Here is a 27,765-nt window from a genome sequence, read left to right on the forward strand (position 1 = left end):
AATCAGTCAATTCAGGAACTTAAGATGAATTTCCCCTCCCATTACACCGTGAATTAAGATGAATTCACTGGGAAACAAACACAAAATATGACAAGCAACAAGAATAAGCAGCTTCAACTGCAGAACAACAGGAAAGAATGGGTTGCGACACAAAGAAAGCCGGAAGCTTCTATTAGAGACTTCCAGCAGAACAAGAGCTATATGATCCATTATGCATAGAGGGGTTCAATCCCCTGGCAAAATGTTCAACAACTCAACAACTTGAGCATGCCAACCTGATTCACATGCTTATACAAAACAATAGTTGCACTGATAGTAAAAACTAAGACTTATTATCAGTTGAGTCCATGGGTTATTTGGTAGGTTTTCAAGGACTAGCTCACCTAAAAATTTCAATTTAACACAATCAATAAGTAAATTAAAACAGCATAAAACTACTTAGTACACTCCTAGGGGTAGTTTTTAGGTATTTTTCTAGCTTATTTTATTATATATTTATCTAATTTTATCATTTTTAACCTTTATTTATTTTATTTTATATTTTGTAGATTAATTAGCGTACTTAGTGACTTTTCTTAGTTTTTAGGTCTTATTTTTCTTACTTTATTTATTTTTCTTTGTTTCAATAATTTTATATTTTAATTATTTTAGTTTTCGTTATTATTTCTAAATTTATTCCTATTTTCTATTACTATTATTATTATTATTATTATTATTTATTTATTTATTTTTATTAAATTTATTATTGTTATTATTATTATTATTATTATTATTATTATTTGTTTTTCTTTTATTATTTTGTATTTCTCCCCTAGTGTTTTATTTTACTTGTGTAGGTGCTTATTGTTCGGGATGCGGGAGTACAAGTTACATGGGCCGTTTTGAAGTCAATAATGCGAAAGCCTTAGCCTACACCACCCTCTTCCTTATCCATCACCACACTAACAACACCACTCAATCACCTATCCCACCTCACTGCTCCACACACGGACCACCACCTATTCTCACCTACATCAACAACCATCCCCCCACCAGCAGCACGCTGCACCAAAACAATAGCCTAGAAAAGCAGAGTAAAATAGAGCAAAGAAAACAGAGCAAAATTTGTGCGCTCACACGATTATGAGTGCGCCCGCACCTTCACGGAAATCACCTGTAAAAAAGCTACTGATTGTTGTCAAAATTGACATTGTAGAGAGGTGCGCCCGCACAACAAAACGGTGCGCTCGCACGGGTTGGTGTACGGAATTAATGAAAGCTCGTGACGGTGGTGGTACTAGTCCGCTCGATTCACCGCCGTACTGTTCGAATTTGATGGTCGTGATTGGATTATAAGGGCAGCAAATTTGAACCGAGTGATGTTTAATGGTGAGAAGCAAATGGCCTCTTGATCAAAATTGAATCGCTGATGATTGATGATAGTGGATGATCGACGGTGGACGATGACTCGATGAGGTTGATTGATGAAGATGAACGAAGGGTGATGATTGATGACCGTCGAGGATGGACGGTGATGCTGATGATGATTGATAAATGGTGATGATGGAAGATGATGATGAACGGGGTGAAGAGAGGTAGCAGCGAAGAAGATGGGGTTTGGGGGTCTGATTGTTTTAGTGGGCCTAAGAGCATGAGTAGTGGTAAGTCACTACCTTACTTACTCACAATCATATATGATCTTATCTCTCTTCCACCTCATCATCCACATCACTTTCCACTATCTTGAGTTACTATTACGAGTCACCTCATTTATTTTTCTTCAATGGTGAGGTTGCCCACCACGCTCTCTCTCCTAATTTTATCAATGTACCCCACCATTTATTCTCTCTCTTATGTATTACTAATTATTTTTGGTTATTGAGCTTACATAAATGATTAATAAAACTAATGACATCGTTAATTATTATTTTTTAATTAAAGCATTTTATTATGTAAGCTATTTAATTTATTTATTTTGAATTCTAAATGAAAATTAAAATAACATAAATTTAGATCACATAATTTATAAAACAACGAAATGCATAAACATTTAAAATACAATCTACATTAACAACGACTTTGGTCTTCTTAATCTTTTCATTCGTTGCCGAAACGACCCCATATATGTTCAACCAAGTCATTTTTTAATGCAATATGGGTCTCCCTATCACGAACATTATTTATGTTCGCCATATAACCACTTAAATTGAGCCTATCCAATCGTCCATTTCTCACGATAAATGGTTGGTTGTTGTTACCGTTTGATGATCCAACTACATTTTGAGGTTGATCATTGATAAATTCCGATGCATCGTAATGCAAATATCCATCTCGCTCATCTTCGACAATTATATTGTGCATGATAATACATGCCATTACGATTTTCCATAAAATTTCAGTCGACCAAGCTAGACCTGGTTGACGTATTATTGCAAATCGAGCTTGTAACACTCCAAAGGCACGTTCAACGTCCTTTCGGTAACTCTCTTGCTTCTTGGTAAATAATTTATGCTTACCGATTTGTGGATGTTTGATTGCTGGGATAAATGTTGCCTATTTTGGATAGATACCGTCGGTAAGATAATATCCCATATTGTATGTATTTCCGTTGACATTGAAGCTAACATTTGGAGCTCTACCCTCACAAATATCAGAGAACACCGGTGACCGCTGGAGGACATTTACATCATTATAAGAACCTGGTGTACCAAAGAAAGCATGCCATATCCACAAGTCTTGTGAAGCAACAGCCTCTAAGATTATAGTCGATGTTTTACTTCACCCTTGATATATTCCTTTCCATGCACGTGGACAATTTTTCCACTCCCAGTGCATGCAATCAATGCTTCCCATCATGCCAGGAAATCCACGAATATGACTTTCGCGGAGGAGTTGCTCAGTATCCGTAGTATTCGCCCTCCTCAAGTACTCAGGTCCAAATTCAGAGACGACCCCTTCAACAAAGTGATAGAGATATTCCCTTGCAGTACTTGACGCGAGTTTAAGATATTTGTCAACTGCATCGGCTGATGTACCGTATGCTAACATTCGAATTGTTGCAGTGCATTTATGGAGGGGGGATGCACCTAGTCTTCCGATGGCATCTGGCCTTTGTTGAAAGTAAACATTACTTTCTCTTAATTGGTTAACAATGCGTGTGAACACATTTTTACGCTTGCGAAATCGTCGGCGAAACATATCGTCTGTGTACAATGGTCGGGGACTAAAGTAGTCGTTATATAGCCGTATATCAGCATCTTCTCGATCTCTTGGTACATACCACCTTTGGTACGTAGGTTCAGGAGTGAAGGGGACCTGATAAGTAGAGGTTACCAGGGGAACAACATATGTATTGATCGCTTCCTCGATCAATTCATCTTCTTTTCGCCTTTCAGTAATTGATTCATGCCACTCTACAAAGTCGTTCACCATGTAGTCAAATAACCCTGAACTAGATGAACTAGAAGAATTTGAATCAGAGTTCATTTGTTATATTTTTTGTTGAGAGGAGGAGAGTGTTTTGTTGCAGAAATGATACTTATATTTGTGTGTTAAACTATGAAGTAAAACTCCCTTATATAGACCTTGTGAAATAATTCAAAGCAAATAACTATTGTTTATGATGTATGGGCACTAAAGTATAACAAATGTGATTTTTGATAAGGTTTTACAGATTTTCTTCATTGATAAATAAATAAATGGGGAACCAACTCCAAAATATTAGATTTCTAATAAGGTTTGTAGATTTCTTTTGTGTGAGAATTCAATGTATGGGCACACATAACTGTAAAAGATGATAATTTTCTGACAATTCAATGTATCAAATGTGATAATTCAATGTATCAAATGTGACAATTCAATGTAGCATGGCAGTAAATTTAGCAGGTATATAGAATATTTCTCATTGTGGAGTTAGTATTAATGATATTATTATTTGCAAAAAATAATTTTTAAAGTTAATAGAAATAGAGAAATTATAATAAAAACATGAACTTCATTACATTAAGAAATAACAATAAAATATTACAAACGAAATTTAAAACAATAAAGGTAACATTACATCAATTAAAACTAATATAGATAGTTTGGCTAACTTAATTGATGTCTAAACTAGCCTAAAAGATGTGCAAATTCTTGCTTTAATTTCAGATAACTTTCTTTTTCGTTTTCAGATAGATTTGGTTTTGCAAGAAGGACACTGAATAACTTGAACCTCTTTTCCCCCTCTTTTTTCCGAGCTTTGATGGCATCTCGTTCCTTTTGATACTCGAGCATACGTTCCGCTACATCAATACGCCTCTCGTCAACATCTTTGTGTTTTCCTTTTATCACATTCATCTCTGACAGGGCTTGAGTAAAAGACTCTAAATTTTGAATTTCAGAACTACCAACATTTTGAATACCAGAACTAGCAACAGATTTACCTTTCCTTTTTGTTTTTTTCACCCCATCAGGACGACGACGCCGAGTACGAAGTATTGGACATTCATCAGCTGGAGTATCAGGTTCTGATCTTTTCGAACTGCCACCACCACTAGAAGGTACTTCTAGGTCTATTGGTCTCCATTTGTCTAAGTCTCTCAACATCTCCCAACAACCAATTAAACCAAAGAGTGCACCATTACACGTCCCTCTATATATTTCATGAGCTTCAGTCATCTCATCATGAGTGTTGGTGCCACTCTTATATCTTTTTATTGCCTCACCATAACAACCAACACATGTACTCACATCTCTATTTATTCTTCCCCACCGACTTTTCATATATCTCAAACTTCTAGGGCCCATGGTGGATGGATTATCTTCTCTAGCTTGATCATACAAGGCCATAATGTTTCTCCACATTATAGCCAAACTTTGATCCGTTGCCGTCTCTGGATCTTCAACTGCACATTCTATCCAAGCCGAGATGAGTGCATCATCTTCTTTTGCATCCCATTTTTCTCTCGACACAATGGTGTTGCTTTCATATGGAGTTTCAACAACATCATCATCGACATCATCATTAGCACCATCAACATCATCACCAGCTTGTTGTGAACCCCTTGGATCTTCGGGTGGGGTTAGGTTACTGCTTCTTTCTCCCCCGGGAGTTGTTGGACTGTTTTGATTTATTTGGTTTACACCATATTGTTGTGACATTGGGAACATATAACCAGATGGATAATTTTGGGGAATTTGTGGAAAATTTTGATTTGGAAATTGATTTGGGAATTGTTGTGGGAAATTTGGGTTTGAAAATTGATTTGGGAATTGTTGTACAAATTGTTGGTTTGGATGCATTGGTTGGTTAGGCATGTTATAAAATAACATCCTTTGAGCATTTGGATTAGTAAGGTTATTTAGATCAAAAGGAAAATTAATTTGGAAATTTGGAGAATTGGAAGATCGGTAATTTTGATTATTTTGAGAGGAACCACTTTCGTAATTAGGATTATTAAGATCCATAATTACGAAATATATTTATATGTGAATACTATGTAAATTTGATTTTACAATGATAAAGAGAGGGTAAAATTTAAAGGATGCAAAACTATATCAATATTAGGCTCTATTTATAGATAAAATAACAAGAATCCCGTTGGTGTAATTATTTTTTTGAAAAAAATTTAAATAAGTTATCAAGTGAACGTTATAAAATTAATGAGTGAAGAAAAATAGCTGTTGTATTGTCATATGGTTTCATGACAATAGTTACCGTTTAAATCAAATAATTCCAACAAAAGATGCTTGCAAGGGACACTTGGCGATTTTTGTTTGGACCACAAACTACTGCTGACGCGCGTCAGATATGTCAGGTATTTTTTTTTTTTTTTTTTACATTTCAGCGATTAACGGCTAGGATTTAAGATGGATGTACCGTGGGTCCCGCGCGTCAGGTCCCCTTCAGAAGTTGCATCCCCTTGCTATGGTCTTGTTGTGAGTCACCTTCCTCAATAGTGAGCTAACTCACAACTAGGAGAGAAGGTGTTGTGATGTTAGAAGCAACTCACCATTGATGGTGCTCTAAGGGAGAAAGGGCTGATTCATTTGGGGTCTTTATTGCTCATCTTTTCTTTTTCCTTTTTTTCTTTTATTTAGTTTAATTTGTTTTTATTTCATTTTACTTATTTTTCCTCTTTTATTTGCTTAGTATAAATAGAAACTTTCAAGAAACTTCATTACCATGTAAATATTTAGTTTAGTTCTCTCAATTTTAGGGTTCTTCATTAGTCTTAGTTTTTTATAGAAAAAGTGAGGAAAATTCAATGAAAAAATTGGGGCTTTTCAATTTCAAGGGGTGACAACTTGTTTTGGAGATCTACCATTAATCAATGAGCATTTCTTAATCTCTCTCCTCATTTATTGTTTTATTTATTTATTTATTAGTTTAATTGTTTTTGCTTAATTTCATGTTCATGTTTTAATTAGTTTTTTCAATCTTTAGATTAGTGACTAGAATCATGCTTTTATTTGTTAAAGTATTTAAATTTATTGTTTTTATGTTTATGGAGTAGTTTATTGGTTAGGGTTAGGGGTGAAGCTTGGAATTAGTTATGATTTTTGAAGTGAATTCATGACGATGTTGTGATTAAATTGTGATTTGGTAATTAGGATTTCCATGTCTAGTTAGATTAGTAGTTGCAAATGCTAATTCTAGTTGGTTGATTGGAGTGTTTTATGCTAATTTGTCAAGAGATTGAGGATTAGTATAGGCATATGGGATGAACAAGTCTTAATTGTGCATTTTCCTAATCTAGAGGTCATGCGAAAGCTCTCCATCGGGATTAGGCAACCAATGCGTTCTATCCGAGAGGTGGCTAATGCTATATTCATGGTTTTCCCCCTAATTGTCATTTCCTTGCAATGTTGATTGATTGAACTTTCGTCTAATCCTAATGAAACCAGGTGGAACCCCATTCCCCTAGTTTATCTCATTCTTGTTGTCTTTCGTTAATTAGTCGTAGAAGTTTTAGCTCATTGCAAAACCTAATTCCATTCCTATTCTAAGCTAGCTTGATTTTGTTAAACTCGTTCTCACCGTTCTCTCGGGACGATCCCGTACTTACCGCTATAATCAATATGGTTGGTTAGTTAGGTGTTTCTATAAATTTTGTTTGACTAAGTGGCTTTCGTATAACGACGCGAAAATCGCTTGTCACTCTACCTATTGAGCTAGTAGGCTAACGTTCTCTCGGAGTAGGAATACTAGAATGAAATCATATTTTAACTTCTAGAAGTAAATATTTTCAAATTAAAAGTAAGCAAAACAATATAGAAAGTAAAACAAACATCATTAACCCATTTCCACAATTTCCTTATCAATATAAACAGTGTTGTTGTTCCTTATAATAGAAGCAGCAACAGCAACAGTAGGAGTATCATCAGAATCAGTCAATTCAGGAACTTAAGATGAATTTCCCCTCCCATTACACCGTGAATTAAGATGAATTCACTGGGAAACAAACACAAAATATGACAAGCAACAAGAATAAGCAGCTTCAACTGCAGAACAACAGGAAAGAATGGGTTGCGACACAAAGAAAGCCGGAAGCTTCTATTAGAGACTTCCAGCAGAACAAGAGCTATATGATCCATTATGCATAGAGGGGTTCAATCCCCTGGCAGAATGTTCAACAACTCAACAACTTGAGCATGCCAACCTGATTCACATGCTTATACAAAACAATAGTTGCACTGATAGTAAAAACTAAGACTTATTATCAGTTGAGTCCATGGGTTATTTGGTAGGTTTTCAAGGACTAGCTCACCTAAAAATTTCAATTTAACACAATCAATAAGTAAATTAAAACAGCATAAAACTACTTAGTACACTAGTGTAATTCATTTAATAGACAATTGTGCTACTTCTCTCAAAATTAGTTCTGCAAATATTCGGCAAATCATACAAAAACGAATTTATAATTTAAGTTCAAATTAGTAAAGATCAACATCAAATCTAAAAATAAAAAAACACAAATCATTTATCACTAGCCATAGCTTTTGTTCGAGCTGCAACTACTCTAATTCGAAAAAGTAGCACAATCAACAAACTTATAAAAAACCCTAATTAACATGCTAAAACCATTTGAATAAATTGTTCAATCAAATTAAAATTTTGTTTAAATTAATTTGAATATTTGGGGAAAGAAACCCTAATTCGAACATATAAAACACAAAAACCTCAATTGAAACCCTAAAAAAACAAAATCAACAATCAAAACACTTACTCCAATTGTAAATCTCCGCAAATATTAGACGAGGAAGCACTGGAGGAAGATCGAAGACTTCGAGTTCCATAGTGGAGAGGAAGAGACGAATCTGAGTGCAAAAATGGAAGAAGAAAGAAAAGGAAGGAGAAAATAGAAGATTGAAAATCGCAGAGGATTTGGAAGAGGAAAGAGAAAACGGAAGGAAGATAGATAAAGTAAATCTAAAAATCTGGAAGAAAGGGGGAGGTCATTCAAGGCATGGGAAGTTACTATATTACCCTTATTTTTTGATTTGGTCGGGCGAGATAAGGGTCGTTGGATTAAATTGATCGAGGGCTGAGATTAGTTCTCAGTTCTCATCTTAAGGGGTGGTTCTCACCAGATCCTGATTTTATATATATATATATATATATATATATATATATATATATATATATATATATATATATATATATATATATATATATATATATATATATATATATATATATATATAATTTCTGGGAGCCCGCTTAGCTCAGAGGTTAGAGCATCGCATTTGTAATGCGATGGTCATCGGTTCGAGTCCGATAGCCGGTTTTTTTCTATTTTTCTTTGTTCTTTAGATATATTTTTATCTTATTTGAAATCCAAGACCAAAGAAAATAATAAGGGTGCTTTTCCCTTCTTTAAAACAATCTATTATGTCGTAGCAACTTACAACTAGGAAGAAAAGGAAAAGCAAAGGGTTCAATCTCGGCAGATCAAATCCGGAAAAACTCTTTCTTTTCCTTTTTTTTTACTTACATATTGTAATACAAAATATATAATATATAAAAAGGTTTGTATATTAATGTATATACAATCCATTTCATTAGAATCCAACACTTCGAAATCCAACATTTCAGGGGATTTCGTTTCATTTATCATTTAGTTCAGTTTTAATTTAGGGTTTTTTTGTAAAATGGAATATATATATATATATATAAATAGAAATAAAAAAAATAAAATAAAAATAAAGAAAGGAGTCTTTATGTCGCGTTACCGAGGGCCTCGTTTCAAAAAAATACGCCGTCTAGGAGCTTTACCTGGACTAACTAATAAAAGGCCTAGAGCCGGAAGTGATCTTAGAAACCAATCACGTTCCGGGAAAAGATCTCAATATCGTATTCGTCTAGAAGAAAAACAAAAATTGCGTTTTCATTATGGTATTACAGAACGACAATTACTTAAATACGTTCGTATCGCCAGAAAAGCCAAAGGGTCAACAGGTCAGGTTTTACTACAATTACTTGAAATGCGTTTGGATAATATCCTTTTTCGATTGGGCATGGCTCCGACTATTCCTGGAGCCCGCCAATTAGTTAACCATAGACATATTTTAGTTAACGGCCGCATAGTAGATATACCAAGTTATCGTTGCAAACCCCAAGATACTATTATGGCGAGGGATGAACAAAAATCCATAGCTCTAATTCAAAATTCTCTTGATTTATCCCCCCGCGAGGAATTACCCAAACATTTGACTCTTAACCCATTCCCATATAAAGGATTAGTTAATCAAATAATAGATAGTAAGTGGGTCGGTTTAAAAATAAATGAATTACTAGTGGTAGAATATTATTCTCGTCAGACGTAGCCCTAAATAAAATAGAGAGCAAAGGTTACGGTTTCGTACAATTTGGCCCCTTTATTTTTCCAAAGTAAAATAAAATGACTTAAGGGTCAAAGTCAGGGGTTTGACCCAGATTTTCTCCCACTTATATATTCTATCCCATCCCGGGTTTTTCCTATTCATGTATCCTAGATTGGCAGAAAGATTTTCACTCCTTCCTTGTCTATTCTTTTATTTCCAGTATTTTAGGTATCGTAACAATGCGAAATAGAAGAAATATACATAAAAAAAAAGAAGGATCTAACTCTTATGTTCTAAAGTATTTCTTGTTGTTTGATTTGTTACAGTTCGAAATGTTGGCGAATTCAATTAGGTGAAAGTAAAGTACGGAAAGAGAGGGATTCGAACCCTCGGTAAACAAAATCCTACATAGCAGTTCCAATGCTACACCTTCAACCACTCGGCCATCTCTCCTACACAATGATTATGAATCAGAAACCGAAGAAATAGCGAGCCATTCTTATAGTTTATATTTTTAAGTATGACTAGGACTAACGCACCAATACTATAACTAATAATATAACGAATAGTAATAAGGTATTTTTTCTAAAAAATATTTCCTCGTAGGATTTAATTAAAATAAAAAACAAGTTTTCCTTGTGAAAGGATATATATGGATTCATATTTGCGAAGATGATGCTCCTATCCTTTAATTTTTCTATATCCGATATTTCCATGTATACCGGATTCGATCAATTAATTGAAATGAATCAACGGATTGATGGGTTTATGTTTTTTAGATTATAGAATCGATAATTAATGGATCCTCTTTGATCATGGTTCGATTTTGATTTAGACTACAATTCCATAAAATTCCTGTCTAGTTTTAAAGTGCTCACCAACAAATCCTTTCAATTTCACAGTTATTCTATTTCCATCATCGAATTATTATTAGATTCTCTTTCCTTTCGCCTTTAGATCATAATTCACTCAAAACTTTTTTTGGATCTGATCGAAAAATTCCTTGATTCTTCCGCTTCGATGAAATCGGAATAGCTCTTATAGTACTCCATTTTATTTGTATGAATTCGAATGGGATTCAACTATTTCTTATTGATTTTTGAAAAAGTAGGAATTTGTTGGGTATTTGGAATAATTGGAATAAATAGAAGTATAAGTAGTCAAAAATTTGTATCTTTATTTACATTTTTTGTTTGGAAAAGAATCTGTTTTTATGTTATTTCGTACTGTACAAATTCTATGTTTGTGTAATCGTTTTCCCACAAGGGGTAATGAAAAGAATTTTAGAATGGATTGATACCTATGTCTAGAAATGGGAATTTTATTGATAAGACCTTTTCAGTTGTGGCCAATATCTTATTACAAATAATTCCGACAACTTCAGGAGAAAAAGAGGCATTTACTTATTACAGAGATGGTGTGATTTGATTTTCTTTATTATTTAGTTTCCTTTTACCGCTCCTAGTCTTATGAGGAAAGCACACGCTTCGGGATATAAAGAACAAATATTCTTATTCCATATGATAGAAATAAACCTACGCTTGTTGAAGGTGAAGTTTAGAAATAGAACAATTCCTTCTGTCGTGTATCCCCGATTGATGCAACCTCAGATACTATGCTTCAGTTATAGATTTTAGTATTGAACGAAAGGTTACACCTTTGTGTTTTGTATTACAGGTCAATTCTACTTCCTAGTAATGTAATATAGTACCAATAGGCGGCATAGGGGAAAAAGCACTACACCTAGCAATCGACAACACGAAAGCTTTGTTAAAAATTACTTACCTACTCCCTTTCGTATCTGGGTTGGGACTAACAAGAATGGTTGGGACAACAAACATCCATCTCGTTTGTACTTTGGATACCCGTATAACCATCGAAGACTGTTGAAGTGCCTATATCCTGGAAATTAGGAGGCGTTGAGGACAAAGGAATTGTTTGAGTTATCCTTTATATTTAGTATCAAGACACTTGATTCTAGTAAAAGCTCTTGCGCAAGAAGGTTGGCTAGAGATTTTTTGTAAAAACACTAGCCCCGCTCAGTTCATAATGAGAATGTTTTAACCCTTTTTGATTATTACATTACATGTATTTTTAATTCTCATTATGTATATTTAAGGGAGGAGCCGTATGAGGTGAAAATTTCACGTACGGTTCTGGAACGGAGATTCTTTGAATCGAATAACGACCGTAACGGATGTCAGCTCAATCTGAAGGAAATTATGCGGAAGCTTTACATAATTATTATGAAGCTATGCGACTAGAAATCGATCCCTACGATCGAAGTTATATACTCTATAATATAGGCCTTATTCACACAAGTAATGGAGAACATACGAAAGCTTTAGAATATTATTTTAGGGCACTAGAACGAAACCCATTCTTACCACAAGCTTTTAATAATATGGCAGTGATCTGTCATTACGTGCGGCTATCTCCACTATAGAAAGAAAAAGGAAGACAAAATCTTCTAGTAAATACTAAAAAAAAGGCTCGTTACAAATGCATCGTCCAAAACGACGATTTCCTTGAGCTGTAGCAAAGAAATAAACTTCATATTAATAGAAGTCAAAATATGCCTAGATACTTTTTTCTATGTCTATGGATAAAAAAAAGATCTAATTGATAGAGAGGAAGCACCGTAAAGATCAATTAATGGGGTTTTGGGCCAATACATTAAGATAAAGAACTGCTTACTTATGTCTATATATAAGATAGAAAAAAGTAAGGAATTGACTTATGTAATAGAGTTGATCCACTAAGACTAAGATATTGAGCGGCGGTGTAGGATCAAATCCCAAAGATAGTAAGTCTTTTCTTTCTTACTTATGAAGGAAAGCCTTTTTCAAAGATTCTATATAAATCTCGATATGAAACCGAGATAGTTACCTTGCGGAAAATATGAAGGATAGGCGTAAATACTTGTGCTTTCTTCTTCTGCAGGTGGGAGAAAAGATAAAACTGAAACTGATTTTTAATTAAATCAAAATGGAAGTTTGAAACTCATCTGATTAACCTCTTTTGGTTCCTTCGAACAGTAGAATAGAAATCAGAAATCTATGAACAAAAAGAAATCGCATTCGGTTTAATAGGACACCATAAAGAATTGACTGCGGAGCCGTATGAGGTAGGAAACTCTCAAGTACGGTTCTAAGGGAAGGAATTGACCTTATTCCTATTCCGACCGGGGAGAACAAGCCATTCGACAGGGAGATTCTGAAATTGCGGAGGCTTGGTTCGATCAAGCCGCTGAGTATTGGAAACAGGCTCTAACGCTTACTCCTGGGAATTATATTGAAGCGCATAATTGGTTGAAGATCACGGGGCGTTTCGAATAAAAGAAAAAATTGTTATTTTTTAGAATTCTTTTTGGTCTATTAGTCAAATAAAATGGAATCATTCTTCGAGAAAGAACCAATTAAAGAATTTCTTTCTATCGGTTTTCAGATCATTCTGGTTTGTCTGGTATTTCGTAGGGATAAAGAATACAGAGCTAGAATACAGAATAGATTTATTTCTTTTCGTCTATTAGCTATTAATACAAATAAATAAATTACTATTTTAAATAAAAAAAAAATATTTTAGAATAATGAATAATATTTCTATATTTATAGATAGAAATATTATTCATTATTCTAAAATACTAAATCTAAGTTGCACAAAAAAATCATTTTTATATTAAAAAAACCTAAAAAGGGCTTTGAAAAAAAAAAGGTCCGTTGAGCGCCACACGTCTATGTCATAATAGATCCGAACACTTGCCCTGGATCGACTTCCAGATCATAATTGCTCTAGTAAATAACTAAAAAAAATAGAGAGATGGGAGATAGAAATGAAAGAAATAAATTTTAAATATCTCTCCGAGGTTCACCAATTATTTGAATGTTGGCAGGTCTCTTTGTATATCTTGTCCGGAAAGAGGAGGACTCAATGATTATTCATTCGCCGGAACCAGAAGTAAAAATTTTGGTAGATAGGGATCCCGTAAAAACTTCGTTTGAGGCATGGGCCAAACCTGGTCATTTTTCAAGAACAATAGCTAAGGGCCCTGAAACTACTACATGGATCTGGAACCTACATGCTGATGCTCACGATTTCGATAGCCATACCAGCGATTTGGAGGAGATCTCCCGAAAAATTTTTAGTGCCCATTTCGGTCAACTCTCCATCATCTTTCTTTGGCTGAGTGGTATGTATTTCCACGGTGCCCGTTTTTCCAATTATGAAGCATGGCTAAGCGATCCTACTCACATTGGACCTAGTGCCTAAGTAGTTTGGCCGATAGTGGGTCAAGAAATATTGAATGGTGATGTAGGGGGAGGTTTCCGAGGAATACAAATAACCTCTGGATTTTTTCAAATTTGGCGAGCATCTGGAATAACTAGTGAACTACAACTTTATTGTACCGCAATTGGTGCATTGGTCTTTGCAGCATTAATGCTTTTTGCTGGTTGGTTCCATTATCACAAAGCGGCTCCAAAATTAGCTTGGTTCCAAGATGTGGAATCTATGTTGAATCACCATTTAGCAGGACTACTAGGACTTGGGTCTCTTGAAGGAAATAATGCCCTTGGTCCAAGTATGCATTCTATGTTAAGTCTAATAAATGCGGTTCAGTATTAATTAACAAGTTAATAATTCAGTGAGATCAAGTGAGCTGAATGCCTAGCTAGAGGCCGCTTCAGTTCAAGTGGAATTAATGATATTAATCCACAGCTTACTCTTGACTGAACCCGTAGGGTCACACAAATAGTACGTAAACGGATCAAGTATTTAATGGCATTAAATACTCCATCTATGAATATTCGGAACCGACGGATCTTGGTTTCAGTGGGAGCTAAGATCGTCACAGGCAAGAAATGAATACTCCGGAAACGATGATATTGCCGGAAACGGAAATATGGATCGTATCGGAAATATGAATATTATCCAAGTCGTAGATGTTGCCGGAAACGAAAACATGGTACGTATCGGAAAATATTATTGGAAATGGAAATATTACCAGAATCGGAAATATTGCCGGAAACGGAAATATTGTCAGAATCGGAAATATTACCGGAATCGGAAAATAATTCCGGAAACGGAAATATTAAATATTTGTTCGAAACGGAAATTAATTCCGGAATCGGAAATATTAAATATTGTTCGTATCGGAAATAAATTCCGGAACTGGAAATTTAATCGGAAGCGTATCGTACGAATTAGCATCGGACGAGGCCTGCCGGACGAAGGCCCAGCACGAAGCCGGGCCATCGCCCAGCAAGCACGCGCGCCACAAGCCCAGCCAAGGCAGCGCCCAGGCCTACCGCAAGGCAGGCCCAGCGCGCGCCAAGGCCACGGATGCGTGGGCCGCGCTGCGTGGGCTGCTGCTCGCACGCGCATGGGCAGCCCTTGTGGCTGCCGTGTGTGTGTGAGTTTGTGCTCATGCGTGATTCCTAAATCTACAAGAGTTAGTGTATGATTAAATTCCTATTCCTAATTGGATAAATTAATTAAATAGAATTCATGTAGGATTCTAATTTCAATTAATTCGTATCCTACTAGGATTACGATTCCTTTTCCATAACTCTATAAATAAAGGCCTAGGGGTCATTATTTATACACAAGTTTTAAGTATTCAAAACTAAGATTTTTAAGCAGAAAAATCAGCCAATATTCTTGCCTACCTAACCGAAAATATTAGAACCTTAAGGGCGATTCTAGTTGGTCAATCTTAAGGCGGATCCGGACGTGCTGTGGACTATCTACGGAGGGACGACACTTGGAGTCCTAAAGACTTGTTCTTGTTCGGTTCGGGCGCAGCTAGGGAAGGCACGCAACAAAGAGTATGCATCTAAACTATGCTAAATGATTATGTGTAAATAATATGTTTCCTGGCTTTATGGTTTTTCCGCATGATTTATGAACTGTCATATGAATCATAACCCAACAGTGGTATCACGAGCCCCTTATTATTTTCATAATCTAAATTGCATGAACATGGTTAAATATTACAAATTTGCAAGAATTAAAAGGGGTGATTAATTTTCGTAATTGTTAATTAATTGCAAATTGCGTTTATTTAATTATACGTACGCAGTTTTTCGGCAGATTCTTCGTTACTCATCCGAATTGAGTGATTTTTGTGTCAATTCCGCATGTAAAAGGCATTCTAAAATTTTGACAAAAAAAGTATTTTTCTGCCGAACCCAGAATTCTCAAATTCGAAGCCTAACTATGACTTTTCGAAGGTTTTAGTTTTTCGAATGCAAAATTTCGTAAATTTAAGATGTTAAATTAAATATTTGCGATTCTTGTTGATAAATCTTGAATTTTTGATTGACCTACTGCATATGTTTAACAAGTTTGAATGCCTAGTCTTGTTAATTATGCAATCTAATTATTAATTATGATTAATTTGTTGAAAATTAGAATAATTTAGAATTAATTTGATTTTCATAATTAATTGTAATTTAATTAGAAACCTATGATTAAAAACCACCATAAAAATTGTAAATTTACGATAAATTTTAAATTTTTATGACCTAGACTTGAATCCATAACAATCGGAAATCAATTGGATAATAAATTTTCGATTTTTTCGCCCTAAAATTATGAAATTAATATTATTTATTAATTTGTCATTAATTTTAAATATAAATTTTAAATTTTTATGCGATTCGTTCATAAAACTTGCACGCACGAAGCAATGGACGCTTCGTGTTACCCTTAAGGGGTGTTGTATAATGCGGGCATGCGACGACGAGCAAGGGAGCTCGTCGCCCGTGCGGCACGAATGCAATGAGCAAGGGCGTAGTGCACGAGCACAAGGCAGCAGCCCTGCCTTGTGTCGTGTGCCACGAGCAATGGACGAATGGGCATGGGCGAAGGGCGAGCCAAGGCAATCGCGTGTGGGCAACAAGCGAGCTGCGCCACAACGCGCGCTGCCTCGCACAAGAGCGCGCAGCCTCGCGCGCAGCGAGCGCAAGCTCGCGTGCCACGAGCGCTGCGCCCATCATTGCTCGCGCGCACAGCGAGCGATGTCGCGCGCCCAGCGAGCGATGTCGCGCGCCCAGCGAGCGATGGCTCGCGCGCCCAGCGAGCGATGTCGCGCGCCCAGCGAGCGATGTCGCGCGCGCGCACTGCGAGCGATAGCTCGCGTGCGATGAGCGCTGGCGCGCGCAGCGAGCACCAATGCGTGCGGAGGCTTGCGATAGGGAAGCAGCAGCTATGCGACGAGCGCATGGGCTGCGCGCACATGGCCATCAATGGCTGTGTGCGTACGGCCCATGGGCGTGCAACGCGTAGGGTGTTTGCGTTACGATTAGATCGTTTTGAATGTTTAATTTGAAAATTTCAGTTCACGTAATTTTAATTAATTTTAAAATTAATAATTTGAATTATTTTCTTGGATTTTAATTTTGAATATTATAATTATAATAAATGTTATTTATTCTAATTATTTTACTAAAATTAAAATCATGAATTAATTTAAATACGACTGAAATTAAATTAAATTTTTGGATTCAATTATAAATTGATATGAGCTTTAAATTTTAATTAAATTTGTATGTTTCCGGTTGGACTAGAAATATATTTTTATGTTTAAAATTGGTAAAGCATATGAATTTATTGGTTTAAGTGGGAGCGCTTTTTAGTCATAAACTCTTGATTAGGTCTACAAATCCTTAAGGTTAAAACAACTTGATTAGAATTAATAAGGACTGAATAATTGGTAGATTATTGGTGCCCTTGATTAATTGCTGCAAATGTTTACGTGATGCATAATGTGTTTTACTAACCAGCTATGTGGGCCATTCATGATAATGAATGGGTGAATGGTATATATTGTATATGTACTGTTTTGCAGGTTATGAAGTGACTAGTATGGCCCAAATAGGATAGAAAATATGGTCTGCGTACCATTAATTTGAATGTAATTGGTCTAAAGTACCAAAGTTATTTTTCAATTCAAATATGGTCTGCGTACCATCAAATAGTTGTAATTAGTTATAGCTTATCCTATTTGAAGAAAATGGTGCCTCCCACGGAGATTTTCAAGACGGACTTTGAAGTTAAAGCTTCAAGATGAAGTCGGGCCATACTAGATCACAAATATCTTATGCATGTTTTAAGTTATTTATTGCTTTAAATATGTCTTAAAATGCATGAGATCAAAAGCTTGATTATGTTGCATGATTAAGGATTTTAGTTCACTTAAAATCTAACCAACATAGTAAGAGCCTTAAGTTCCAAACTTAAAAATTGAGTTATAAGGTGCCATGCCAAAATATACACTTGCTTGGATATCTTTTACATCAATCTAGTAATAGTTTTCGCTCAGCGAGGTGTTACTTATTGGTCCTAAAGGGGCAAGGTACACAAATAATTGTGAGTACACGTTAGTTTTGGTGAAACTCAACGATATAAGTAAGGAGTCCTTTTATGTCGTGGCAAATTCGATAGGTTTACCTAATAAGTTCTTAGACGTACCTATCAACCAAGAATAGTTTCTAGACTATTAGCAAAAGGCTTTTGCTTACCTAAGATGTTCTAGGATTAAGTCGACAAACTGTGCTTAATTCTTCAATGATTTTAGGATCTTGGAATCATTTTATTCACACCTGCCGGAACAATAAAATCGAATAAAATGCTAATAACTTGTTTGAATTGCATGGTTGCTTTAATTTCAAGTTATTATTCATGATAAATGTTTAGACTTTGCATGCTTCAATGTATGTTTTAATTATTGTTTATAATTAAATATCTTGCACTGCAATAAATCCTTTTAGAAAGGTAACAGTAAATTTCCTCGATTGGTAGTGAATCCAAGAACGATTCACGGAAATGAGAGAAAATGAGCAATTTAAAATGTACGTTTCTTATATCGACTTTTATGGTTGTTTTCGAGAATCAAAATCGAATGGCAAACCGATTGGTGATTGTGAATTCAAAATGCAATGTAGTTTTGAGATCATAAAGCATTGAGTTTAATACGCTCAGCTTTACCAATGGTTAACAACCTAATATCTTTGTCCATTTAATTCTCGAATGAGTCTAGTCCCTAGACATTCGAATAGATCGATGCTTAGAGAACTTTAGAAGCTTCTGGTAAGATCATCTAGTTGAAACAAAATATTCAACATAAATTAAAATGGTAAAGAACCTTGTTGGTGACATTGGACATGTCTAACAAAGTATAAAAGTCAACACTAAAGAATTCAATTCTTAAGACTATAAGAAAGGGTACAAGAAATAGGAAAACAAAGGAACAAATGAAAGGAATTTACGATTCCGTTTCTACCTATAAGTTTATGTTTAAAGAGAAGTGACCTAGCAATCAAACTTCCTTGGTATCATATACCGCTTGAGGTTCTTACTTCGGTAATAACTCAAACAATGGAAGCTAGGATACACTAATGACCTACAAGTGGGAAATGAAGCATGGCAATGCTACATTAGTTGTAGGGTCATCTAGTTTGTTTTAAGTCCTTTCAAAGGCTGGAACTTAATGGCTATTTTGTTCCATAATCAGCATACCTAAATTTCTGCTTCAAACACAGAAAGACTCACATTCAGAAGAACAAAAACAATGCTTGTTTGTTTGTTTATTTGAATAAAATGGTCAATTACAGGTTGAGTCAATATGCTTGATTAAAACAAACAACTCTTTAAAGAACTTTACTAGGTTCAAATCAACCCCTTGATTTGAGTTCCACTAATCTTTGGCATTGTTGCTTAGACCATATCAACAAGTTAACATTCAAAAACTCTATTTTAATGGACTTTTGAAAGTTGGTTGATTTCTAGATCAACTTAAGACAAGCTAGTCTTACTTGTTGAAAGTAACAAAAGATGTGAACTATTGTTAGAACGCCTAGACAATAGAGTTCAAAGCTAAAGAAAGATTTTATGACTTTATTATTTCGCATGGATTTGAGTGAATGTAGGTTTATTTACTCAAATGTGATATAAGTTGAATCTGTTTGGCTAGTTCAAAGATTCAGAAGTATAAAATCCACTTGGCAAGAAATCATAAAGATCTAGGTTAGATCATGTTGATGATTACTTGAGACCAAATATGATCATCAATGATTGTGTGTTGTAATTTCACAATCTAGGTCCATGAGATATGGCATATCGTAGTTGGAATAATCGAAGTCAATTAGTACTTGATTCGATCAATGATGAATCATAAAGACTTTTCCTATAATTTCTAAAACAAAAGCTCAACTACCACCAAACTAAACCAAATTCGTCAAAGCTATTGAAAAGTAATTTCAGGATATCTTTTCAATTATATATATCTAAAGAGTTGCTAAACTCAGTGGGAGCTTAGTGTTTGTTATTCAACAAACTAAGGCCCAAGTCTAGATATATGTTTCATTGTGATTTATTCAAATGAGACACAAGGGTATTGTTTCTACCACGAATTTTTGAGAACATAATGTTTGTTTGCTCGAAATAATGTCCTTTTGGAGATTCGTTTCCAAAATGACAAGTGGGAGAAAATGTACCTCGAAAGTCTTCGAGGCGAACAACAAACATAAACGGACATTCCGGAGGCTTTTCGAAGTGCTTCAGAAAAACCGAACTTATTCTTTAAGGACTTTAGAAGTGGCTTTAAAGAATAGACATCTCTTAGAAGACTTTACAAGTGCTTCAAGGAAAACAGAATATTCAAAGGACTTTCAAGTGGCTATTGATATTCTATTGTTTGATGTTCTATACCCAAGTAGGCATAGAATTCAAGTCACTGAAACTATGAGATTCTTCTATTAGATAGTAAAGAAACATAGAGATCAGGTCAATGAAACTATGAGATTCTTCTATTAAATAGTGAAGAAACCTACAACTTGCAGTCAAACTATTATCATGTAGATTAATGAGTTTGTGACTTGTAAGAAAGCTATGACGAAACCCAGATTCCCTAAAATGGTTAGAGGCCATATATAGACTCAAATGTTTTAAATGGTTAGAGGCCATAAAACATACTCAATGTTTTGATGACAAAATTGAAATTTTGTTGATTTGCAAGAATAGTTTCACACCTATTAGTTGCAAGTTTGTTTTAAGGATAAAAACCATCAAACATGAAATTGTGTTCACACACAAAGCTAGATTAGTTGCTAAAGGTTACAAGCAAATTCACGGCGTGGATTGTGTTGAAACCTCATGCAAAATCGTAATGCTTAAGTCTATAATTCAAGCAATGATTGCATATTGGTACATATGGCAATTGGATGACAAAACGTATTCCTCAATCAAATGTTGGAAGAAAACTATGTACATGGTATGTCATAGGATTTGTGGATCCAAATAAATGCTTGAAAAGAAAAGCTAGTTTATAAAATCTAAGTACAGATTTAAGCAAGCGATTGGGAATTGGAATTGTATTTTAGTGAAGCTAATAAGTATTTTAGTTTCATAAAATATACATGATTCTTATAGATATATAAGAAGTTTAGTGGGAGTACATAAAACTTAATTGGTCCTATGTGTATCACACACATATCTCTCTATTGAGAAATAACATTCAAATGCTAATGACTTAGATTTGAAATTATTCATCAATGATGGACCATGGCGAAACTTAGTACATACTGGGTATTAAGATCTATTTACAAAGATCTTATGATATTGTTTTGGATTAAGTAATGGCATTTACTAAATCAAACACGAAAGACTCCATTGGAGACATTCGACCCATATGAATAAATCTAAGTAAAGGATGTTTGAACTATGTATAAGCATTTACTAAGTTAAACATCAAAGAGTCTAAATGAGATTCTTAAACCTATATTATATGTCAAAGAATTTAGTTGAATTTAGTATCTACTGAAACTAGATAAGCTAAAGTTACATGAATAGAATTCAATTGGGAAATATTCTGCAAAAGAATTTATCATGTATGATATAATATGAGGATCGCCAAAAACGTATCGTATGGCTTTAGGCATAACGAACATATACCAATCTCTATTGATCTAAGTGAAGATCAACTAGATTGAGATCAAGAATACTTATGGTACTTGAAAAGGTACATAGGAATAGTTCTTGATTCAAGGAAATAAAGATATGCTAAATATTGATGCTACACGCATAAACACTGGCAAAGGATCAAGCAAGACCCTTTGGAGTTAACCATTGACAAGGACGAGCTATAAAGCATCGTGTTTTGAAATGGCAAAATGGATTGGAGACCATGAGTTGTTGCGTGGGAAATTAAAATAATAATTTCTATGTTCTAAGATATAGTTGGAGAGTCTTCCACATATCTATGAACTGCTTGGATAGGTAAATCCAAACAAAGCATCACTAGCAACCTATACAGTTGAAGTAAAAGTAATTATTGCCTAAAGAGCAATAAAACAGGGTTGTTTAAAGTTCTTCACTGAACTTGGGTAGATCACCTATCTGCTGGCTTGATGGTTCTTCATTGAAAAATGCGTAGAACCACTCTTGAAAGCAAGAAAAACGTCTGCTAACTTGATGGTCCTTCATTGCAAAATGCGTAGAACCACTAATGTAGCAAGAAAGACTAGATCACAAAATAAACATACTCAAAAGATCTTATCATCATATCTCGAAGAACATTCGATGAAAAAGGATATTAAGATTGGCAAAGCATAATAACTAAACCTATGCAACAAGTGAGAAGCAACACTCACATTGTCGCACTGGAAATCAAGCATAGCTTTGAATTTCATGAATTGTTTTAGAAGATGGGTTTGAGGCCCATGGTTATAAAACATTGGGGTTGAACATTTATCATATATGAAATGTATTTTCATATTCCATTTAATCTTGGTTTAGTATTAAATGATGAGTCCCTTCAATTTGACAATATATTCAAGATAGACTGTCAGGACCAGTCCTGTGACTAAGAAATGTCTATCAAGTGAACTTGAATGTCAAAAGTTGAAAATGGTCCCTAGTCGGAGTTTTCTATAAAATTGGACGCATAGAAAACGTTAGACGACTAGAATGCAAGATGACTAGTAGTTCTGTTTCTTGAACTATGTGGACATGGCAATGTCATAATCATTTGCATAGATACTTACTTTGGGAAGACTAGTATCGGACAAGACCTATGAAACTTTACTGTAAGAGATGAAAATCTGTCATAAGTAAATTTCATTAAAATTATTAGACACTAAATCCTCAATACCTGAGTGATTTGAGATTACTTGTTTGAGAACTGGTTGCTTTGACGTTGACCAACCGTCGCACCGTAAAAGGAGGCTATAAAGGCAACGCTCAGGTAATCACCTATCAAACGAAGTCTAATCTCAAGATCGCAAGATTGGGATTGTCCTCCCATAAATCGGGATGAGATGCTTAAAAGTTGTACAAGGCCACTCGGAGAGCTAGAAACTGTGAAATGCATGGCCGTGCTCGGATGAATCATAGGCTATGATTATCTGTTTATTTGATCAGTTGAACTCTGAAACCGAGGAACACCTCTGGACATAATAAGGATGACAACTCTTACCTTATGTTCAAGAGCAAGCATCGAGCGACAAAGGAATTAGGAAATGCACACTTGTCCCTAAGGACAAGTGGGAGACTGAAGGAAATAATGCCCTTGGTCCAAGTATGCATTCTATGTTAAGTCTAATAAATGCGGTTCAGTATTAATTAACAAGTTAATAATTCAGTGAGATCAAGTGAGCTGAATGCCTAGCTAGAGGCCGCTTCAGTTCAAGTGGAATTAATGATATTAATCCACAGCTTACTCTTGACTGAACCCGTAGGGTCACACAAATAGTACGTAAACGGATCAAGTATTTAATGGCATTAAATACTCCATCTATGAATATTCGGAACCGACGGATCTTGGTTTCAGTGGGAGCTAAGATCGTCACAGGCAAGAAATGAATACTCCGGAAACGATGATATTGCCGGAAACGGAAATATGGATCGTATCGGAAATATGAATATCATCCAAGTCGTAGATGTTGCCGGAAACGGAAACATGGTACGTATCGGAAAATATTATTGGAAATGGAAATATTACCAGAATCGGAAATATTGCCGGAAACGGAAATATTGTCAGAATCGGAAATATTACCGGAATCGGAAAATAATTCCGGAAACGGAAATATTAAATATTTGTTCGAAACGGAAATTAATTCCGGAATCGGAAATATTAAATATTGTTCGTATCGGAAATAAATTCCGGAACTGGAAATTTAATCGGAAGCGTATCGTACGAATTAGCATCGGACGAGGCCTGCCGGACGAAGGCCCAGCACGAAGCCGGGCCATCGCCCAGCAAGCACGCGCGCCACAAGCCCAGCCAAGGCAGCGCCCAGGCCTACCGCAAGGCAGGCCCAGCGCGCGCCAAGGCCACGGATGCGTGGGCCGCGCTGCGTGGGCTGCTGCTCGCACGCGCATGGGCAGCCCTTGTGGCTGCCGTGTGTGTGTGAGTTTGTGCTCATGCGTGATTCCTAAATCTACAAGAGTTAGTGTATGATTAAATTCCTATTCCTAATTGGATAAATTAATTAAATAGAATTCATGTAGGATTCTAATTTCAATTAATTCGTATCCTACTAGGATTACGATTCCTTTTCCATAACTCTATAAATAAAGGCCTAGGGGTCATTATTTATACACAAGTTTTAAGTATTCAAAACTAAGATTTTTAAGCAGAAAAATCAGCCAATATTCTTGCCTACCTAACCGAAAATATTAGAACCTTAAGGGCGATTCTAGTTGGTCAATCTTAAGGCGGATCCGGACGTGCTGTGGACTATCTACGGAGGGACGACACTTGGAGTCCTAAAGACTTGTTCTTGTTCGGTTCGGGCGCAGCTAGGGAAGGCACGCAACAAAGAGTATGCATCTAAACTATGCTAAATGATTATGTGTAAATAATATGTTTCCTGGCTTTATGGTTTTTCCGCATGATTTATGAACTGTCATATGAATCATAACCCAACATCTCTTTCTTGGGCGGGTCATCAAATCCATGTATCTTTACCGATTAACCAATTTCTAAATGCTGGAGTAGATCCTAAAGAGATACCGCTTCCTCATGAATTTATCTTGAATCGGGATCTTTTAGCTCAACTTTATCCCAGTTTTGCCGAAGGAGCAACCCCGTTTTTCACTTTGAATTAGTCAAAATATGCGGACTTTCTTACTTTTCGTGGAGGGTTAGACCCAGTAACTGGAGGTCTGTGGCTGACCGATACTGCACACCATCATTTAGTTATTGCAATTCTTTTCCTGATAGCGGGTCATATGTATAGAACGAACTGGGGCATTGGGCATGGTCTAAAAGATATTTTAGAGGCTCATAAAGGTCCATTTACGGGCCAGGGATATAAAGGCTTATATGAGATCTTAACAACGTCATGGCATGCTCAATTAGCTCTTAACCTAGCTATGTTAGGTTCTTTAACCATCGTTGTAGCTCATCATATGTATGCGATGCCCCCTTATCCATATCTAGCTACTGACTATGGTACCCAACTTTCATTGTTTACACATCACATGTGGATTGGTGGATTTCTCATAGTTGGTGCTGCTGCGCATGCGGCCATTTTTATGGTAAGAGACTATGATCCAACTACTCGATACAACGACCTATTAGATCAGGTTCTTAGACATCGCGATGCAATCATATCACATCTTAACTGGGCATGTATATTTCTAGGATTTCACAGTTTTTGTTTATATATTCATAATGATACCATGAGTGCTTTAGGGCGTCCTCAAGATATGTTTTCAGATACCGCTATACAATTACAACCTGTCTTCGCTCAATGGATACAAAACACCCATGCTTTAGCGCCTAGTGCAACGGCTCCGGGTGCAACAGCAAGCACCAGTTTGACTTGGGGAGGTAGTGATTTAGTAGCAGTGGGTGGAAAAGTAGCCTTGTTACCCATTCCACTAGGGACCGCAGATTTTTTAGTCCACCACATTCATGCTTTTACAATTCATGTGACGGTACTAATACTTCTAAAAGGCGTTCTATTTGCTCGTAGCTCTCGTTTGATACCGGATAAAGCAAATCTTGGGTTTCGCTTCCCTTGTGATGGACCTGGAAGAGGGGGAACATGCCAAGTATCCGTGTGGGATCATGTATTCTTAGGGCTATTCTGGATGTACAACTCAATTTCGGTAGTAATATTTCATTTCAGTTGGAAAATGCAGTCAGATGTTTGGGGTAGTATAAGCGATCAAGGGGTGGTAACTCATATCACTGGAGGAAACTTTGCGCAAAGTTCTATTACTATTAATGGGTGGCTACGTGATTTCTTATGGGCGCAAGCATCCCAGGTAATTCAGTCTTACGGTTCTTCATTATCTGCATATGGTCTCTTTTTCCTAGGTGCTCATTTTGTATGGGCTTTTAGTTTAATGTTTTTATTTAGCGGGCGTGGTTATTGGCAAGAACTTATTGAATCCATCGTTTGGGCTCATAATAAATTAAAAGTTGCTCCTGCTACTCAGCCTAGAGCCTTGAGCATTGTACAAGGACATGCTGTAGGAGTAACCCATTACCTTCTGGGTGGAATTGCCACAACATGGGCGTTCTTCTTAGCAAGAATTATTGCACTAGGATAATGGCTAGGAGGATTTGAAAAGCATTATGGCATTAAGATTTCCAAGGTTTAGCCAAGGCTTAGCTCAGGACCCCACTACTCGTCGTATTTGGTTTGGTATTGCTACCGCACATGACTTCGAGAGTCATGATGATATTACTGAAGAACGTCTTTATCAGAATATTTTTGCTTCTCACTTTGGGCAATTTGCAATCATTTTTCTGTGGACTTCCGGAAATCTGTTTCATGTAGCTTGGCAAGGAAATTTTGAGTCATGGGTACAGGACCCTTTACACGTAAGACCTATTGCTCATGCAATTTGGGATCCTCATTTTGGTCAACCTGCTGTAGAAGCTTTTACTCGGGGAGGTGCTCTTGGCCCAGTGAATATCGCTTATTCTGGTGTTTATCAGTGGTGGTATACAATAGGTTTACGCACTAATGAAGATCTTTATACTGGAGCTCTTTTTCTATTATTTCTTTCTGTTATATCTTTACTAGGGGGTTGGTTACACCTACAACCAAAATGGAAACCGAGCGTTTCGTGGTTCAAAAATGCCGAATCCCGTCTCAACCATCACTTGTCAGGACTCTTTGAGTAAGTTCCTTGGCTTGGACAGGACATTTAGTTCATGTCGCTATTCCCGGATCCAGAGGAGAGTACGTTCGATGGAATAATTTCTTAGACGTATTACCACATCCTCAAGGATTAGGTCCCCTTTTTACAGGTCAGTGGAATCTTTATGCTCAAAACCCCGATTCAAGCAGTCATTTATTTGGTACCTCCCAAGGGGCGGGAACTGCCATTCTAACCCTTCTTGGGGGATTTCATCCACAAACGCAAAGTTTATGGCTAACTGATATGGCTCATCATCATTTAGCTATTGCATTTGTTTTTCTTGTTGCGGGTCATATGTATAGAACGAACTTTGGGATTGGGCACAGTATGAAAGATCTTTTAGAAGCGCATATTCCCCCAGGGGGACGATTGGGACGCGGACATAAAGGTCTTTATGACACAATCAACAATTCGCTTCATTTTCAATTAGGACTTGCCCTAGCGTCTTTAGGTGTTATAACTTCCTTGGTAGCCCAACACATATACTCTTTACCTGCTTATGCGTTCATAGCCCAAGATTTTACGACTCAAGCTGCGTTATATACACATCACCAATACATCGCAGGATTCATTATGACAGGAGCTTTTGCTCATGGAGCTATATTTTTCATTCGAGATTACAATCCGGAACAGAATGAAGATAATGTATTGGCAAGAATGTTAGACCATAAAGAAGCTATTATATCCCATTTAAGTTGGGCCAGTCTATATATATATATATATATATATATATATATATATATATATATTAGTATCGATCAGGATTGATCATTGTTCCCTTTTTAATATTTCAATGCTTCATGAGGACAGTGAGCCTTA

The 27,765-nt window shown here is 36.0% G+C and overlaps 2 protein-coding genes, 2 non-coding genes and 2 pseudogenes across 4 annotated transcripts; 3 read left to right on the forward strand and 3 right to left on the reverse strand.

Moving 5' to 3' along the window:
* Positions 1–2,532: 2,532 nt before the first annotated feature.
* On the reverse strand, positions 2,533–3,465 carry LOC110778442 (uncharacterized). Its single transcript, XM_021982999.2, has 2 exons — positions 2,787–3,465; positions 2,533–2,678 (listed from the first exon to the last, which is right to left on the reverse strand). The coding sequence occupies exons 1-2, from the start codon at positions 3,463–3,465 to the stop codon at positions 2,533–2,535; spliced, it is 825 nt and encodes a 274-aa protein (XP_021838691.2).
* A 624-nt stretch (positions 3,466–4,089) lies between these two features.
* Positions 4,090–5,427, reverse strand: LOC130472268 (glutathione S-transferase T2-like). The gene has a single exon (XM_056842796.1). The coding sequence runs from the start codon at positions 5,425–5,427 to the stop codon at positions 4,090–4,092; it is 1,338 nt and encodes a 445-aa protein (XP_056698774.1).
* Positions 5,428–8,677: 3,250 nt separating this feature from the next.
* TRNAT-UGU (transfer RNA threonine (anticodon UGU)) lies at positions 8,678–8,750 on the forward strand. Its single transcript has one exon. It is a non-coding gene; the product is annotated as a tRNA-Thr (tRNA).
* Positions 8,751–9,169: 419 nt separating this feature from the next.
* On the forward strand, positions 9,170–26,349 carry LOC130472444 (photosystem I P700 chlorophyll a apoprotein A1-like; annotated as a pseudogene).
* Positions 10,153–10,239, reverse strand: TRNAS-GGA (transfer RNA serine (anticodon GGA)). The gene has a single exon. It is a non-coding gene; the product is annotated as a tRNA-Ser (tRNA).
* On the forward strand, positions 26,349–27,657 carry LOC130472269 (photosystem I P700 chlorophyll a apoprotein A2-like; annotated as a pseudogene).
* The last annotated feature ends 108 nt before the right edge of the window (positions 27,658–27,765 follow it).

The sequence above is a fragment of the Spinacia oleracea genome, chromosome 4 (genome assembly GCF_020520425.1).
Source record: "Spinacia oleracea cultivar Varoflay chromosome 4, BTI_SOV_V1, whole genome shotgun sequence".
NCBI classification, from domain to species: Eukaryota; Viridiplantae; Streptophyta; class Magnoliopsida; order Caryophyllales; family Amaranthaceae; genus Spinacia; species Spinacia oleracea.